The 17,378-nt window shown below is 51.5% G+C and overlaps 4 protein-coding genes across 4 annotated transcripts; 3 read left to right on the top strand and 1 right to left on the bottom strand.

The window, feature by feature from the left end:
* Positions 1-28: 28 nt before the first annotated feature.
* On the top strand, positions 29-3,800 carry NCU06233 (hypothetical protein). Its single transcript, XM_957991.3, has 4 exons — positions 29-224; positions 351-731; positions 846-3,062; positions 3,145-3,800. Exons 2-4 carry the CDS (start codon positions 706-708, stop codon positions 3,431-3,433), a joined length of 2,532 nt encoding a protein of 843 aa, XP_963084.3. The 5' UTR covers positions 29-224; positions 351-705; the 3' UTR covers positions 3,434-3,800.
* A 605-nt stretch (positions 3,801-4,405) lies between these two features.
* Positions 4,406-6,958, top strand: leu-1 (leucine-1). The gene is made up of 5 exons (XM_957990.2): positions 4,406-4,584; positions 4,734-4,851; positions 5,021-5,041; positions 5,281-5,352; positions 5,421-6,958. The coding sequence occupies exons 2-5, from the start codon at positions 4,801-4,803 to the stop codon at positions 6,381-6,383; spliced, it is 1,107 nt and encodes a 368-aa protein (XP_963083.1). The 5' UTR covers positions 4,406-4,584; positions 4,734-4,800; the 3' UTR covers positions 6,384-6,958.
* A 993-nt stretch (positions 6,959-7,951) lies between these two features.
* NCU06231 (vacuolar amino acid transporter 1) lies at positions 7,952-11,455 on the top strand. Its single transcript, XM_957989.2, has 7 exons — positions 7,952-8,863; positions 8,953-9,642; positions 9,716-10,128; positions 10,207-10,367; positions 10,427-10,492; positions 10,552-10,946; positions 11,040-11,455. The coding sequence occupies exons 1-7, from the start codon at positions 8,676-8,678 to the stop codon at positions 11,191-11,193; spliced, it is 2,067 nt and encodes a 688-aa protein (XP_963082.1). The 5' UTR covers positions 7,952-8,675; the 3' UTR covers positions 11,194-11,455.
* Positions 11,456-13,433: 1,978 nt separating this feature from the next.
* stk-39 (serine/threonine protein kinase-39) lies at positions 13,434-17,367 on the bottom strand. Its single transcript, XM_957988.3, has one exon. It carries the CDS (start codon positions 15,991-15,993, stop codon positions 14,002-14,004), a length of 1,992 nt encoding a protein of 663 aa, XP_963081.1. The 5' UTR covers positions 15,994-17,367; the 3' UTR covers positions 13,434-14,001.
* Between the last annotated feature and the right edge of the window lie 11 nt (positions 17,368-17,378).

Here is a 17,378-nt window from a genome sequence, read left to right as displayed (position 1 = left end):
CGAATTTCTCGCAACAAGCCGTCGTCCAGCCTGATGTTTTTCAGCCCCAGAGATACGGGGTCTTTTTTGACCTTTTCCCTTCCTACACGATCTCGACCAGGCATTCCATCCCCGTCTTGTCCCGAGTCCTGCTACATGCCGGATCGACTCTCGTTTTCCAACAAATCTCATGTTTTTTTTTTTTTACTTTCTTGATCTTCCTCCTCTTCTCCCTGTGTGACTAGGTGAGCCCACTGTTTGCTAGCTCCCTCCAGCTGAAGCCCCTCCCTGACTTCACATCCATCCCTCATTTTCCGCTAGGACGACGTGCACTAACCAGAGGACTGTCATCTGCTTCACCTTCCCTATAGAGTCCCAAAACGTTCATAACGGTGGTCACGGCTACGATCGGCGAGGGAAACCCACCAGCCCCAGATTCGAGTAATCATCAGGAAAAAAAAGAAAGGTCCAAGAGTGGCATGGCCAACACAAGAAACAGCACGTAGACAAGACCGAATACCTACCGATTCCGATTTCCAGCCTCTTCAGCTTGTCATCAGCTCCGTAATCCATTCTCGGCCCTGTTCTATCCACACTATACCCGAAGCAAACGACTGAAGGATCTCTCTTCACCGTTTACATACCAGCCCACCACCCATCAGCAAATTTCCACCTCGACCTCAGATCGGAATTGGAATACATGTATGGCACAAGACAGAAACTGATATGAGCGGGGATCAGCTGGCTTGCAGGTTAGCCAGTTCATACCACCATCTTGTTACTCCGGGCCCTCCTCCTTGAGAGACTGGCATCCCATCCCTCCCTTCTCATTGCTCCTCTTCTTACTGACCCTCTCATCTTCGTAGCAGCTTTGGTGACCAAACCGCTCAGCCGTCTACACCTACCCGAACCCCGAACTCCAACACCTCGTCGAGCCCCCTCTTACACACGCCCAAGGACGACAGGAACTACGCTGAAGATACGGCGGGCTGGACTCCTGGGTTTGCCAAGGAGTATTCCGTCTTCATAAACACACCAGGATACTCTAGAGAAGCAGAAGGTCTGTCCGAAGAGCTTGGCTCAAAGAAACCGGCCTTCATTTTGTCTGGCCAGAAGGCGTCACTGTCAACGGACCGGCTTCCTGCGGGGCTGACTGCTGCTTCTGCGAACCCCTCCTCTTCTCCAGATTCGGCACAGCTATTACCTTCGGTGGAGTCTTTGGTTGGTTTAAGCCTGCCCCGAGAGCCGTTGGTCCTATCGAGCGTCAACAGTTTGGCGTTATCGAACCAGCTGCCTCACCCTACACAAACCAGATCGGTTCAGAAGATATCACCCGATACCGCTGATCCACACCCAACCCAGATTATAACACCTCCACCTTCACGTCACAAAGGCCAGCGCAAGCTTGCCGGTCGGCTTGACGCCAGCGTTATGCACAATGATCAGGACTTTGTCCAGCAAGAATACCTGGAGACATCCCATCAACCAGACATGGGCAGCTATATGACGAACCAAGGCGATATGTTTAACTTCCAGCTTTCCGGAACCACGACAGGCGATCTTGCAAACCCGCAACCCTTCTGGGAGACGGATCCCAGCTTGGAGGTGATGGATATCGATTTCAATGGAGCAAGCAGCAGCCTGTTTCGACAGGAGCCGCACCCACCGTCCAGACCTATGAACTCACTGAACTGGGAAACTTCAACCCCCAACCACTTTATTCCGGAGAATGTACTGGTCAATGGAGGTCGGGTTGTGTCAAGTGGTGGAAATGAACATGTCATGGTGTCTCAAGCGCCCATGCAGGCCCTGATGACCTCGTCAGCGGATCAAATCATGTATACTGGTACATATGCTACTGCTATCGATAACTCCTTTGGGATAATCAACACCGGCGTCGACCCGGGCCTCCTCTTCAGTCGGCCGTCGTCTGCTACTATGGATGCCTCCTTTGACGCCGTGGCACAAGGGTCGTCGTCGCGAGGTCCATCCCGTCAGATATCTCAGGGCGCCCAGTCGGGAAACCAAGGTGCGTCAGTTGCAAAGGTGCCATTACGCGGTGAGCTACGTCGCTCAGCCAGTGAAAGGGAAATGGAGCCCCGAAAGAAGGACAAAGTACGAGCAACCTCTCCTGTCAAGCCCATCGGCCGTCCCGGGCTTGGGAGGAGTCTCAGTGAGAATAGAGGCAAGAGACCAGGTAGTCGAGCCATCTTGCCAGCGCTAGCACCGGCTCCACGTTCACAGTCTCAATTATCCAACAGTTCTGGCTTGGGCATTAGTCGCCCTATTCTCTCACAGCCCGGTAGGTCAAGTGGCAGATTATCGCCGTTAAAGAGCAGCCATCAACGACTGCCCAGCCTTACATCCATTCCAGAAACGGCGGGCCCGCGGACCAGGACCCAGGCGAAGTTCACCATCGACGAGAACGGTCGGGCCCGTGTAGAGACGACGCTGGTCGTTGAACGCGACAACCCTATGGCCGTCCGTAAGCGGACTAGTTCGCAATCAGTAGGTGGTTGTCGCCGCTGGTGTTCGGAAGACGACGAGGAGTCGTCAGCAGACGATGAGCCGATTATCATCCCCAGCAGAAACACTTCGTTTTCTATACCGGACCCCCGCAAATCGAGGACCGCTGTTAATTCTTCCAGCCACTCACAGCCAAACTTCAGTTTCAGTGCGCAAAGTACAATATCGTTGGGTTCTTTCCGATCTGACGGCGGGTTGCACGATCTGGGCGACGAAAGCGATGAAGAAATTCTCTTCAGCGAGATGACCCCGACCAGCAAGATGTCAGGCGATGCCGTCAATGAGCTCCTCAAGCTGCGAGAAGATCGGATGAGGCAAAAGCCTTCGCCCTCAACAATGAGACGACTGACGTCCAGCAGCCACAGCAATAGCACCGGAACGAGTGTGAGCATGAACTTTGCCAGCCGCTTCACAGCATCGCCCACGGCACTGACTGAGGCGAGTTTACCTACGCCCTCGTCGTCCGATGCAACTGCTAGCGTCACCAAGATGCGTGCCGTGCGTTGTATTTGCAAAAGGCCTGATCTCGACCCAGGAAATGCCTTTATGGTTCAGTGGTACGTGTATTTTCCTTTTGTTCTGCGTGGCAGTAAAGGATTAGTCAAGCAAAGCTAACAAAATGGGTTGTCAACTACACAGCGAATCGTGCGAGATGTGGCTACACGGTAGATGCGTGAAGATTACTTCGCAACGGGCAATGCCGTCCATCTATATATGCGCATACTGTGCGAACTTGAAGACGACGACACCCCCCATACAAGGCAGTGGCGGCGGCAATGGAGTTTATAGCAGCTCATCACGGACTGTGAGACAATCCGCAGTCGTTGGGAAGGGGACACCAGGAGTAGGGACGACGATAAGACCTACTTCAGGGTCGTCATTGGGGTCACCGCTGGCACATAAGTCGTCATTCAAGTCATTTCGATGAAGAAGCTGTCTGGAACATATGGACTGCGAAAGGGAAACGGCATGACGTGCATGAAAAGCAGTACATCAAGTGAAAATTATAGTGGAAAAGATGGAAATAGGAAAGGAGCGAAAAGGTTTACTTTTTGATTATCGAGGGCAGGTAACGCGACAGACAGCTAGCCATTCCGGAGAAGACCGAGCACGGAGCAGAAATGCACAATGATACCCGAATCACCTGGAGCGGATGGTGCTTATTTGTTGATGGCCATGTATGCCAAACATTGATGTCGATGTAATGCTGCGGGCAAGCAGGTGTCGTACTGGCGGTTTATTTATTTTTGTTGACCTAGTTAGTGTACACTAAAAAGGGGTGACCGATGTGAAAGGAAGTGTATACAAACTGATCGATATGTTTGCGTAGATCATGTCGGGACCTGACCTTGGATCCACAATCTGGGCTCCGGCTTCGCCCTGTCGGTGCCTCGCCCTCGAGAGCCGTATCCGGGGTTGGACGGAGGGACCGGACTAGGAGAGGTAGGATCGACAGCAATTAGCCCCGGACAGCCGGTCCTTGGGTGAATGTCTTGGGAAAGGAAGCCATTCAAAGTCCAGACCCAAAGGCCCGGCTGCGGTGTCGGCAGTAGCTCCGGGCCGTTCACAGGCTAAGCACCGGGAGCTGTCATCCGGAAACCTGGAGCTCAGACGCCTGCTAAAGACCGGAGCTGGAAACAGCAAAGCGGGACCCGATCGGAGTTCGTAGAAGGCTCCAATTATGACTCTACAGCGAAAACTCGGTGAGTTCCCAGAGCACAAAGCGCAAGCCGGTGAGGTGATTGGACCTCGGGCAAAAGATTGGAAGAAGAAAAACATGCTGGTACGGGTCGGGAGCGCCGACTTCGGAAGGCGGGGTCGGCGTTGTGCGTGGAGCAATGCGATGACTTGACGAGAACAGCGCGCGCCCAGAGCTCAGCGTGCGTGCTGTTTAAAGATCAGCAGATCGGGTGGCAGACAAGCGCGGGGCAGCTGTTCATCAACTTTGAGAAGCAAAACGTCACTGTATCCTTCTTCTCGTACTTACCTTTTCCTCCTCTTTTGTCTTTTTCATACTGTTACTTTCCACATCCCGCTGAGCTTCCTTCGTGTGATACCCATTTCGACTTATTGTTTCTGGTATGTACAGACAGACCTCCCTCGCTACGTTGTCGTCCTTTGCTGCTCGTTATCCACTGCGGGCGGTTTTCGGCGGCTTGACGAATTGGGTTCCATCGATTATTTGACCTGCCTTGCGCAACCGGGAAGCTTACCGTTTCACACCATAGTTCACTTTCCAATTCCCATACAGCTTTGATAATCCAAGCTCCTCGAAGCTCCCTCTATTAGTACAAGATGGCTACTCATAACATTGTTGTGTTCGGTGGTGACCACTGCGGTCCCGAGGTACGCTTCCACCCTACTCTGCCCTTTGCCCCTGGCTGGCTCAGCTTCCCCAGCCCAAAGCATGGGATGCCCGGTTATCGGCCACCACCGGTCTTTGGACTGGGAAATGGGAAAGCACAACAGACTCTCGGGGAAGCGCAAATAGCTAACAAGTCTCTCTTTACAACAGGTTGTTCTCGAGGCCATCAAGGTACGTGCCATAATGCCTTTTTGCTCGTTAGCATCAACAAACAAAACATCCGGGTACCTTCGCGATCCATGGCCCCAAGCGATGCAAGAATGACGGACAAACTTCCCGATTCTGCTCCCACCTTGGACAGCTCCCCAAGCACGATCGCACCTTGTGTGATGCGACGGCTTTTCAGTGACCTTGTCTTTTTCTTGGCTGGACCACAAAGCTCACATGCGTTTTGTTTTACCTGTCTATAGGTCCTCAAGGCGATCGAGACCAACAGCCCTTCGGCTGGCAAGTTCAACCTCCAGAACCACCTCCTTGGCGGTGTAAGTTTACTTTCAACCCTTGAATAGCCAGGTTGGTTACTGACACTGCATCTTCACATGTGCTACAGGCCTCCATCGACAAGCACAATGACCCCCTCACCGATGAGGCCCTCAACGCCGCCAAGGCTGCCGATGCCGTCCTTCTCGGTGCCATTGGCGGTCCCGAATGGGGCACCTCTTCCACCGTCCGCCCCGAGCAAGGTCTCCTGAAGCTCCGCAAGGAGCTCGGCACCTATGGCAACCTTCGCCCTTGCAACTTTGCTTCCGAGTCCCTCGTCGACAGCTCTCCCCTCAAGGCCGAGGTCTGCCGCGGCACTGACTTCATTGTCGTCCGTGAGCTTACCGGTGGTATCTACTTTGGTGACCGCACCGAGGATGACGGCTCCGGCTACGCCTGCGATACCGAGCCCTACAGCCGCGCCGAGATCGTGCGCATCGCCAGACTCGCCGGCTTCCTCGCCCTGGCCAAGAACCCTCCCGCCAAGGTCTGGTCTCTGGACAAGGCCAACGTGCTCGCCACCAGCCGCCTCTGGCGCAAGACTGTGACCGACGTCATTAGCAAGGAGTTCCCCCAGCTTCAGCTCGAGCACCAGCTCATCGACAGCGCCGCCATGCTGCTCGTCAAGAACCCCCGTGCCCTCAACGGCGTCGTCATTACCAGCAACCTCTTTGGCGACATCATCTCGGACGAGGCCTCGGTCATCCCCGGCTCCATCGGCCTGCTCCCTTCCGCCAGCTTGGGCGGAATCCCCGACGGCAAGGGCAAGTGCAACGGCATTTACGAGCCCATCCACGGCTCCGCTCCCGATATTTCGGGTAAGGGCATCGTCAACCCCGTCGGTACCATTCTCTCCGTCGCCATGATGCTCCGCTACTCGCTCAACCTCCCCAAGGAGGCCGATGCCGTTGAGGCTGCTGTCAAGGCAGCCATTGACAACGGTACCAAGACCAAGGACCTTGGCGGCAACGCTACTACTTCGGATATGGGTAACGCTGTAGTTGCTGAGTTGGAGAAGATCCTTAAGGCTTAAATTTAGTATCTCGGGCTGAACGGGAGGGGGCGGTGCAAACAATGCTCTTTGCGCTGTATTCATACGTAGGAGTTAAGGAGGCATATGAGGGATCAAAAAGGTATATGGAAAATTCATCCCTAAAAGGGAATTACGTGCATATGTTGGAAAACTTGATACGGGAAGGGTAGAAGAAAGGGACTTGGTCATGTCCATTGAACCTGGACCCGGCCCCCTTCTCATGAATATACAATAACGAGATACCAAAGCAATTGATGCTATGTTGGAATTCAAAGCATAGATTCTCCACACCGCAATGGTGTAGCCGCATTGGGAGTGTCTATGGCCCTATGGCAATCACATCACAAAAGCAACTTCGCCCAGACGATCTAGATCCCAAAGCAAACAAACAGTGGGGCGACGCAGTCGGTCGATTGCGAAATCGCGCGATGTGGTGGGACCTGGATAATGGTTGGCGCCCGCACGGCAGATCTCTAGAGTATGTAGTGACCTCTTCAGGCTGCTCGGAGTAACTGGACCTGTCACGATACACTGCCGGAGAGTTCATAAAATCGATTCTTTTTGTCTTGTCTTGTTGTGTATGTATACACCCAGCACCAACCAAGACATAGATAGGGAGGTACCAAACAGGATACATCTGATGGGTTACGGACGAGGAGCGAGCAGTTTGGGAAAAGAAAATCTTGTCTTTCTGTGGTTGCCCTGCCTGCTGTATGAACTAGTGAAAACCAAGTCCGGGTTTGGGGTTTACCCCACTATGTATTTGAAGGAGATACCGGGTACACTACCTACTGGATGGATGCGCTGAATGGTTTGATGTGCGGATGCTCAAAGCAAGAAAGTAGAAGGATGAGGCAGGTGAGCGTGTAATGTGAGGTGACGCCGAAAATGTACCAAGCGCGGTATGATATCTACGTTTGTTGTGTACGTATATACCGCAGTATGTTGTAAGTACATAGTCCGGTCGCGGCGTCATCCATCCCGCCCCGGGGTCACTACCTATCTATCTACAGCTAGTGTACATAGCTCCGGACTGCTGCCCAAGATTTTCTAACCCCTCCACCCTAGTTTGAGTTACATTCTAGTCATCTGGAGCTAGATAATCACGATAACCAAGAGCCTCTTTTACCCGAAGAGCAGTGCTCTCGTCCGGTTCTTATCTCGATAGCGGCGGCGCGGCATGCGCAATCCAATCAAGGCATCTTGCTGACTGGTGATTGGCCAATTTGCTTTTTTTACATTCATTGTTCACTATTGTCAATCATACCCTTTCCGATCCCGTGGTAGCGTTGACCGTGGGATGGTGGTCCGAGATAGCGTAGAGGGGTTCGATTGTGTTGCACCCCTACACTACAACATGTTGGAGCGAGGTCAAAAGCAATCCTCCAAAGTGCCAAGTCCATGAATGGGTGACGTCGGTTCCTTGTGCCGCCCTTGAATGTTTGGGTATGGCCTCGTCCTTTCTACAGGATTCGAAGATTTCGACCACTGCACGCAAATCGATGCGAATCTTGTTAGTTGTGTTGGAGAAACACCGTGACCGCCCAATGTGCCCTTGTGATTAATCTAGCTTTTCTTTTTTTTTTCCCGGCTTTTCACATACTTAACCTAATAGCCTTTAGATCAGGTCTCAACCAGTCCGTCTCTCCTCAAGACAACCTAGAAACCCAAAAAAGCAACCAGGGCCCCCTCGACCTTTTTGTGGTGTTTTTTTCTCCGCTTTGCAAGCAAGATCCACAGCCTATTCACACACACACCTTACACTACCAAACAGTCAGTTCGTCCCGTCACTCTTGGCCTTGTTCATCCCATCTCCACCTGGAGATCCGAGCCACCAGTGGGAGCCGGCATCACCCCGGCTTTCTTGCCGACTGGGCTGCGTGACGCAGTACGCAGTAGCCCTCGACTAGCCCATCGTCGAGCCGAACGCCTCCTACGCGACTTGCGAAGCTAGGGGGAATCGAAATCGTGAGATCAAATCAGTCTCTGTCATTGCCGCCACGTCGGGTCTGGAAGTGGAACGGGTAACGAGGGGGGAAGGATTCACCAGCTCTGTGTTTGGTGTGTTTTTTGTGTGCTCGCTCGGCGTTTTGTGTGCTCGGTGTGATCTTTCTTCCGTCATCGTCTCTTGTCTAACTCTTGGTGATCGCCTCGCTTTCTTTCTCTCTTCTTCCTCTCTCTGTCTCTCTCTCTCTCTCTCTCTCTTTCTCTTATTTTATAACCCTTTCTCGCAACAATACCATAGTGATACAAGAAACGATATTGGCCGATTCCCACCAGGTCACACCACTCATGTCGTCAAGAAACCCAACAACCTGGGACCAGTACGAGCGCGGGGGTCGGTCTCCCGGCAGAACTGGCAGTTTTTCCTCGGTGGGAAACAGGAGTGTTCAGTTCGAAAACGAGTCACTGCTTGGCCGCAGTGCTGACGCTAATGGTTACGGCGAGGATGGGGAATGGCCACAGTTGAGGCATAGGAGGTAAGTAGACCTTGAAGTTCGAAACTATTCTAGCTACTCTTTCAACAAGACGCACGAGACTGGACTGCTAACCACCCACCCCGCTGCAGATCTTCCATCACCAACCGTCTTTCCGCCGTGGCCGATATTGGAGGCGTGAACAGTATCCGCTCCTTCACCAGGAGTTGGCAGCGCGCCGCCGGCTTCAGCGAAGTCATCCCCCAACGCCCGTCCTTCGTTTTTGCCCCGGATCAAGCCCCAATAGCAGCGCCGCCCTCCGGCGCGACTCCCATTCAGTATGGAAGGAGTGATCTCGAAGCTGGCGAGGCGACGCCCCGGTCATCTCTGCTACGACAACACTTTGAATCTGCTGCCGGCTCTGCTCCTCAAAACGAAGTCGCGGAACCTAGCACGACGACGACGACAACGACGACGCAACGGCATTCGACCGATTACCGAGAACGCGAGGCGAAGGCGCTCGAGAATGAGCTCGCCCAGGGGTTTCGTGTAGGAAGCGCAGGATCGATATTTGCGGTTCCGCCACACTTGGCTACTCCTCCGATCGTGGGCAGTTATGGGTCGATTCCTGATTATGGGACTACACAGTCCAGGGGCAGCATGAGCAGGCAATCGATAGATCAGGTCTCGGTTCTGTGGAGGGAACCCCAAGAAGTGCCGGCGAACGTGCCCGATCAGGAGATCCCGCCCATCTTGGTGAAGGAGGTTGAGCAGGACGGGAAGATCGTGTTGGCAGTTGAGGGACAGTCGACGCTCCCGCAAACGGTGTTTAACTCTATCAAGTAAGTCGCTCTTCGCATTCTCTATTAAGTTCAGTTCGTCTCAGCGTTACTAACACGGCTTTTTGTCCAATAGTGTTCTCATTGGAGTTGGCCTCCTAAGTTTGCCAATGGGCATCAAATACGCCGGCTGGCTCTGCGGCATGGTCACTCTACTTCTATGTGCCCTCGTAACCGTCTATACCGCGAAGCTGTTGGCGAAATGCATGGATTTGGATCCTAGTTTGATCACCTTTTCCGACCTCGCCTTCATCTCGTTCGGCCGAAGTGCGCGCATAGCCACCAGTATTCTCTTTACGCTCGAGCTACTTGCTGCCTGCGTCGCCCTTATTGTTCTCTTTGCGGACTCTCTCGATCTTCTCTTCCCGGGCTTCCTGTCGGTCACAGGGTGGAAGATCATCTGTGCTGTTATTATGGTACCGCTGAACTTTTTGCCGTTGAGGCTGTTGAGCTTCACGAGCATTATTGGCATTTTCTGCTGCTTTTCAAGTAAGTTGCGAGCGAGTTTTATTTCCGAGAGAGGCTTTGTACACGTGTCATGAACATGGCTAACTAAGTTGCGCCCAGTTGTCCTCATCTTGCTCACCGATGGCTTCCTCAAGCCTACAGCGCCTGGTTCCCTTATCGAGCCTGCCAAAACCTACATGTTTCCACAAAATTGGCTGACTTTGCCTCTCTCGTTTGGTCTGCTCATGTCTCCCTGGGGTGGCCATGGCGTATTCCCAAATGTAAGATGGGTGGTTTGGAAAAAATGCTAGTGACTTCCTATACTGACATCCTCACCTAGATCTACCGAGACATGAGACATCCGTACAAGTACACAAAGGCTTTGAAAATCACCTTTTCGTTTACCGTAAGTCGGTTTCTTTTCGCCCTATTCACATATGTAGTACCTGCTAACCGCCCTTGCAGTATCTCCTAGACGCAACCACAGCAGTCGCCGGTCTCCTCATGTTCGGTGACGGCGTCCGCGACGAAATCACATCCAACATCCTGCTCGAGGCCAGCTACCCCAAGGTCCTAACCTTTTTCATGTGCGCCTTCGTCGCCATCATCCCACTAACCAAGATCCCGCTTAACGCGCGTCCTATCATTGCCACACTCGAGGTCCTGTTCGGCCTACACACGACGACGGTCGCCGAGAGCTCCGGGCTCGTGGGCCGCTCCATGTACTTCCGTGGCGTCATGAAGATTGCCATTCGCGCGCTGACCATCTTCTGCTTCCTGGTAATATCGATTGTATTCCCGGCATTTGATAGCATTATGGCTTTTATGGGGAGTGCGTTGTGTTTCCAGATTTGCGTAATGTAAGTGGTCTCTTATTCTCAGCTTTCTCGTGTGTTTTATCACTGGTTATCGTGTGGATACGGAGGACTAACGAGCACTTTCCTTGATGATAGTCTACCCGTCCTCTTCCACCTCAAGCTCTTCGGCAGCAGCATGTCGCGCAGAGAGAAGATTTTCAATTACTTCTTGCTTGCGGTATCCATCACGTTATCTACCGTTGGCACTGTTTGGGCTTTCCTACCAAAGAGTATTTTCGCTCCTGAATAAAGGGGAGCCAGGATGATGTTGCATATAATTGCTGTTGTTTCTAGTTTTTCGGGTATTCTTTTGGGATGATCTCTTTTAGACCGCATTGCATCATGGTGGTGTCGCTATTTGCATCTCTTTTTGAACTGGTTAGGCTAGGCTAGCTAGATTTGTTTTGAATGTGTATGGAATGCATTCGAGCCTCTAATGTGGTTTTACGGCCAAATCACTATATTTCATAGTATGCTATGGACAAATGCTGACATCATCTTGACTGGTTAAATCTCGTCTCCCTTGCCCCCTGGTTTGATGTAAAAGCTTGGACTCAGTTATATAAGTCCAAGAGCCGCTGGAGTGGGAGAGTGTTGATTCGAGTTCAGAGTCCAACTTTTGAGTATAAAGTGAATAGACGTTGACGACGTCTCTTACGTGTGATGCTAGATGCCAGCACTAACCAGAACTATGGATATTTTATCCCGTTTGAGCTTCCATCGAACATCAAGAATTCCATCCGACGTGAATGTAGCTTACTTGTAGCTTCATCGTATACTTGATCGTTGAAACTTTCTTACTATCATCGGATCTTTCGGTGCTTCAATCTATGTACTACAAGAATATGAGATGAAAGATACTGCTTACATACATTCAAGAGATCTCGACACGGTCCGAGATATGGCACACAGTATATTCAAAACAAAAATACGCATATGAATACTCGACTTTGGAAACCACTCCCATCCGGTGGTCAAGCACAGAGGTACTCAGCAGAAGAGGCAAGGGCAATTAACTACGAAGGGCCATGACAATGGTATACAATGATCGCATTACTATTCAGGGTTAACTGCCAAACCTACAATAAATTACATGTGCCAGCACTGTCCAATCTTGTATCACCATATCTGGTCTTTCATCCCATCTGGACTGTCATCGCATGGTGCGTGAGAGTCTCTTCCTAGGTATTCCAGCCAATACAGACTAGCTAGCGTCCTCATCTCCTCTTCTCTTCTTCATCTTTGATATCACACTTCACTTCTTTCAGTCACCGCTGTCTGTTTATGATAGGTACCTAGGTGAGTCATGTTAGGTTCGAAGCATTTGGCCTAGCAGCAACGACGGACGAGTCTCATCCTTACGTGGCTCCTTCACTTTCAATTGTTCGCCTTCTACAGTTCGACCATGCCCGCCATATGAAATGTAAACCAACCCACTGCACTGGCTTCCCTACTGGTTCATCATTGTCACTATCTATCGTTCCTTCCTCTCATGTTCCAGCTAACTGCAACACCGCACCTACCTCCAGTGCATTTACCATCCCCTACCTTACTAATCCCAACATCGCATAACACAACAACTCGTTCCTTTCACAACCGAAACCGGAAGGTGAAAACTCACGTTAATTACCTCATATACCCATGTAATCACTTCCTGCCAGGAGGTTCCATGGAGATTCCTGATAGTAGTAGCAGCAAGCAAGCAGCATTTCCGAATGACCTCGCCGGAAGATGGAAGAAGTTCACCCATCGATGTGGTGCAGCGATAGAGGGGTAAGTAAGTAGGGAGCGTCATAACAACAGGGAGGGAAACCTAGGTAGTAACTTCCGTTGTCGTCGTTGTCGTCCGCCTCCTCCCAAACGGCTTCATAATATACCTCTATGTTATGTGTAAGCTGAACGTACGTCCAACACTTTACGTCATTTTCCTTTTATCTTTCGTTCGGGTTCGCGAATTTCCCCCATTGGAACCAAATAACTTTCCTTCAGTTGCGTATAGGTATGTGTGGATTGTACAGTTCACCAGAACCAATCTCAAAACACTTTACGTGATAAAAAGTATATATATATAAAAAAAAAAAAAAAGAGTGGAATGTACTTTCGGTCCTTGTGATACAGATTGCCCTCTAACCCTCGGCATCCCCGGGCATACCTAAACAACCTCGCGGACTTGAATACCGAGAGGGCACAGGAGAGTAACAGCCGTATAACCTCGTACATAACTATGCGTATGTATGTGTGTACGTTTTTTTTTGTTCTGTTTGTCTCCTGTCACACAAATAGTACACATGACCCGTCCTCAGTCGGAGTAGCCGGCCGTTGGCCGTTTATGATTCTTGTTTAGCTGCTTGAATTTATACAGGACTTGAACCACATGGTACTGTTGTCATTGTATCGATCGCGGCGGGAATAGGTCGATGACGTAAGTACTTCTTTGAGCAGGCGCGTACGTTGAGGTAATGCTGAAGGTAATCTGGTAATCTGTTTCCCCATTCAGTTCATCACGTTCACAAAAGGCATAAGACAAAGATATAGCGTTCGAGTGGGTAACTTCTGGTATTGTTGTGACCTTTGAAGGTCTTCACATGAGATGTTCGGAGAATATCTAATACACAGAAAGCGAGTTGAAACCCAATTCACCATTCCGCCCATCCACCAATCCCATGTAACTGTCCTTGTTTGGTCTTTTAAACCGGAAAAGAGAAAAATGCTGATCCTTCGGGCTCATGTCCATATGTCTCGATCCGATGAATGAAATGAAATGATAGAGAAGAGAAAACCCAATCCAATTCGAATGTCCAGTTTCTGTATCTGAATGCCGCTTCGCCCTTTGTTTGTTTGTTTAAACCATGCTATGCAGTACTGTAAATCCCTGAAAATATTGACGACAGACCCGCCCGTTTGACCCCAAGCAACAAAACCCCTGAAAAGCCAAAAAAAAAAAAAAAAAAAGCCAAAAGACCAAAAATGCCCGTATACTCCGACTAGGATCAGCAGATTTCCTTTACCCAAAAACAGTATGAATCAATGGAGGGCCACAGCGAAGGTGATAGCCCAACTACAAGTGATGAACTGGCACGAGAGGAGCTCCCGTCCAGCCACCAACCCACTCGACATCGAAAGGATGACGCTTCTCCTTGCGCCAGTCAAATGCCCGATCGCGTCCCTTGCTCCAAGGGCACTGTTTGACCGGGGTAGACTTCTTTCCGATGTTGGCAGAATAATGATGAGGTGAGTGATTGTTCGAGTGAACAGTATAAGAGTTGTGGTGAATGCTGTTGAAATCATGAGAGGCGGCGCCAAAGCTATGAGGAATTTGACGCGTTCTCGGGATAGACTCGGAACCCTTGGGAGGTGTGGTTCCTGTCGCCCTGCGACGTTCACCCAGAGCCTGCCACTTGTCTAGGGCACTCTTCCGGGCAGGCGGAGAGTGGCTCATAGAGAACTGAGTGGGCTCCTTCTGTGCGGGGGCATCGTGGAAGAAGAAACCATCGGCAGCGAGATCGTCGTCGATGTTGGAACCGAGATGCATGTCAATAGCCGGGATATCGTGCTCCACGTGAAGACTGCCCGCCTTGGTAGCCGGTGACCGACCCATGCGAGGAGTGTTCTCGTTATCGTGCTTGCTTTCCTGGCTCCAGGTCCTGGAGTTCATCTCCTTCAACGCCAGCTGCTTAGCTTGCTCTTCCTCCTCCTCCTCCTCTTCGTCCCACAGATCACTCCAGCTCTTAGAGACAGTATCCTTGCGACCGAAAACCAGCGACAAAGCTGACTGCTTAGGCTGCTTGGCCATGTTGATCGGAAGAGAGCCGGTGGCGGCCGAAGGCCTCACGGGGATCTTGGCAAACATGTCCTTGCTAGATTGAGCGACCGAGCCCATGTTAAGCGACTGCATGGAGGCAGCAAGATGTGAGTCCATAACAGACGAAACGGAAGGCGGGGTCTGAATGCTAGCGGAAAGCCAGTCGGAGGTGGTGGCGGTAGAAGTAGAGAAGAGGTCCTCGGTATAGCTTTCGTCGTCGGGAATGTCGCTGAGCTGCCTCTTGGTGTTCGCGTGGAGCGCCTTGGCCCAGGGGAATGCACCAGTGTCCATCTGGGGGCTCTGGATCGAGGGGGTGCGAAGAGGCTCACGGTTGGAGCTGGCGACCACGGGGCCATCGGCGGTGCAGAAGTCGTCGAGGATCTCGTCGTCGGTGGTGAAGCTGATGACGCGGAGGAGAGCTTCGCGAGCACCCTCAAGGGAGCGCTTACGAGGATCAAGGTTCATACACTGAACAATGACTTCATAGGTGTCCTGGGACATGGAAGGAAATACATCGAACAAAGACTGCTTGTCGCGCGAGAAATCCAAGAAAAGCGGGTCGGCCTCGGTCGGGGTGGTGAATGGGTTGCGGGCGAAGAGAACGTTAAGCAAGCAGATGCCAATAGCCCAGATGTCTGCCGCAGCCGGCGAGTATCCGGCACCGGCCGAGTCGAACTGCTCAGGGGACATGTAACGTTCGCTTCCAACCGCAGCCTCATACGACCACTTCTCGGTGGTGGCAAGCCCGAAATCGCCCAACTTGGCGGAGCCTGTTTGGGTGAGGAAGATGTTCTCGGGCTTGATGTCGCGGTGGTAGATGCCCTTGGCGTGGATGTGGGCAACAGCGTCGACAAGCTCCAGCATGAATCGCCTCACATGCTCGGTTTCCAAAGGACCCTGGTCCAGACGAATCGCTTCGTAGAGATCGCCTCGCTCGCAGTACTCCAGGACGATGTATGTATGGGCTTCGGTCTCGAAGGTGTCGATGAAGTTGACAATGTTGGGGTGGGCTCCAAGACGTCGATGAAGAACCAGCTCCTCAGACTTCTCGTCAACCGCAAAGTCGAAGCCGGCTTCGCTTGCAGCTCCCTTCTTTGTCAGGCACTTGATGGCAACCTTCTGACCAGTCTTGAGGTCGCGAGCCATGAAGACCATGCCAAAGGATCCATGGTTGAGAGGGGAGATCGTTTGGTATCGTCCAGCGAGGAGAACTCCAGATTGGAACTTGTTCCGAAGGCAGAAGTCCATGGCGAATGCTGGGGGGAAAAGATTAGGGTATAGGTGTTGAGTTGGTTTTGTGTTGTAGATAGTTGATACAATGCGCGTGTGTGTTTCCTTTGCAGACAGGTGTTTCTCAAAGTATCGAAAGAGGTATAAAAGAGACGCCGTAAAAGCAAGAAAGAAGTGGAAGAATGTACAGGGTTTAGAACTGTGAAAACAAGTCGAAATCGTTCACGGTCTGAGGCTCATAAGCGGTGATAAGGTGAAGAGTCAACAAAGGAAATGTGACTGTAGAGTAGTCGGTCGAGAAAGGGGCCGTCGAAACGGTAGAGTAGTGGGTGAAGGGAGAAAGAAATTGTTGTTGTTATAGTAACATCGAATCCAGGTCAGGCGAGGTATAAGTTGAAGGCCGTTTGACGCTGTTCTGAGTTATTGTTGTTGTCGTTGGCGGTGTTGATGATGCTTGTCCAGGTGACTTGAGCTTGGTCGAAGTAATCACCAATGTAAACACCGGGTGAGCCGGGCTAGAGGGCAAGGGGGGGGAGCCTTGAAGGCAACGACGGCGTGGTTTTGGCAGCGTATCTCAATGGCTTGATGTTGTTGACTATGATGATCAAGAGTTGTATCGGAGATATCTCAGAAAGAGTTGACCGATCGCCGCGTATAAGAGTCTCTCAGGAACAGGTGGGCCGTGGAGTGACTCTTTGCAACCCCCTGGTTCGGCACGCGAGATGTGATTCACACTGGAAAAAGTGGATACCAAGTCTTCGGGGATGCAGCAACTTGGTAACGGACGAAAACGGAAGTTGCGGGTCGGCGATGATGGAAGAGGCCGGGGGAGCCAAGCAAGCAACCAGTGGTCTAGTCCGTGTGTGTGTGTGGTATGCTGACTGGAGACTCGGCGGAGCGTGGAAGACGGTAGCGTGATGCAACTGAATGCGTGATGGTCTTCGATGTTGCTTTTTTGGCTTTTCAGAGTGCTCGTCTCGCTGGTCTTTCGTGTTGTTTTTTTTTTTTTACTTGGAACAGACGAAAGAAGGAAACCAGTGTTCGAACGGCGCAGTCGGGAACCCAAAGGCTGATTGATGTGAGAGTTGGGGATGGAGCCCGATGTCGATGCAAGGCTGCCGCAATCAATGGTATCCGATCGGGACGAGCGAGGTGATGCGAAGTCGGATGAGGTGCGTCGAGTTGACGGATTGATTGTTTTGATTGATTGATTGCGAGGCGAATGCGAGCTAAAACAGACAATGCGATGCACGACAAATGAAGCGCGACAAACGACGGCGAACAAGGCGAGTTATACAGGAAAGAAGAGAGAAGAGAAAAAGGTGGTTTGGGAATAGGGTGAAATGGGTGGATGGCGGAGGTGGGTATTGAAAAGGAGCCTGAGAACCTGGAAGCAGTGGGAA

Source organism: Neurospora crassa, linkage group III (assembly GCF_000182925.2).
Source record: "Neurospora crassa OR74A linkage group III, whole genome shotgun sequence".
In the NCBI taxonomy this organism is placed as follows: domain Eukaryota; kingdom Fungi; phylum Ascomycota; class Sordariomycetes; order Sordariales; family Sordariaceae; genus Neurospora; species Neurospora crassa.
This window is presented reverse-complemented; position numbering and strand designations above follow the sequence as displayed.

What these genes read in the sequence shown, in the direction of transcription:
- stk-39 (XM_957988.3), bottom strand. Translation starts at nt 15,993, where the DNA reads ATGGACTTCTGCCTTCGGAACAAGTTCCAATCTGGAGTTCTCCTCGCT.
- NCU06231 (XM_957989.2), top strand. Translation starts at nt 8,676, where the DNA reads ATGTCGTCAAGAAACCCAACAACCTGGGACCAGTACGAGCGCGGGGGT. An exon ending in CATTTTCTGCTGCTTTTCAA is followed by an intron (nt 10,129 to 10,206) that starts GTAAGTTGCGAG and finishes AGTTGCGCCCAG; the next exon opens with TTGTCCTCATCTTGCTCACC. An exon ending in GCCATGGCGTATTCCCAAAT is followed by an intron (nt 10,368 to 10,426) that starts GTAAGATGGGTG and finishes ATCCTCACCTAG; the next exon opens with ATCTACCGAGACATGAGACA.
- leu-1 (XM_957990.2), top strand. Translation starts at nt 4,801, where the DNA reads ATGGCTACTCATAACATTGTTGTGTTCGGTGGTGACCACTGCGGTCCC. An exon ending in TTGTTCTCGAGGCCATCAAG is followed by an intron (nt 5,042 to 5,280) that starts GTACGTGCCATA and finishes ACCTGTCTATAG; the next exon opens with GTCCTCAAGGCGATCGAGAC. An exon ending in AGAACCACCTCCTTGGCGGT is followed by an intron (nt 5,353 to 5,420) that starts GTAAGTTTACTT and finishes CATGTGCTACAG; the next exon opens with GCCTCCATCGACAAGCACAA.
- NCU06233 (XM_957991.3), top strand. Translation starts at nt 706, where the DNA reads ATGAGCGGGGATCAGCTGGCTTGCAG. An exon ending in GGGGATCAGCTGGCTTGCAG is followed by an intron (nt 732 to 845) that starts GTTAGCCAGTTC and finishes TCATCTTCGTAG; the next exon opens with CAGCTTTGGTGACCAAACCG. An exon ending in AATGCCTTTATGGTTCAGTG is followed by an intron (nt 3,063 to 3,144) that starts GTACGTGTATTT and finishes TCAACTACACAG; the next exon opens with CGAATCGTGCGAGATGTGGC.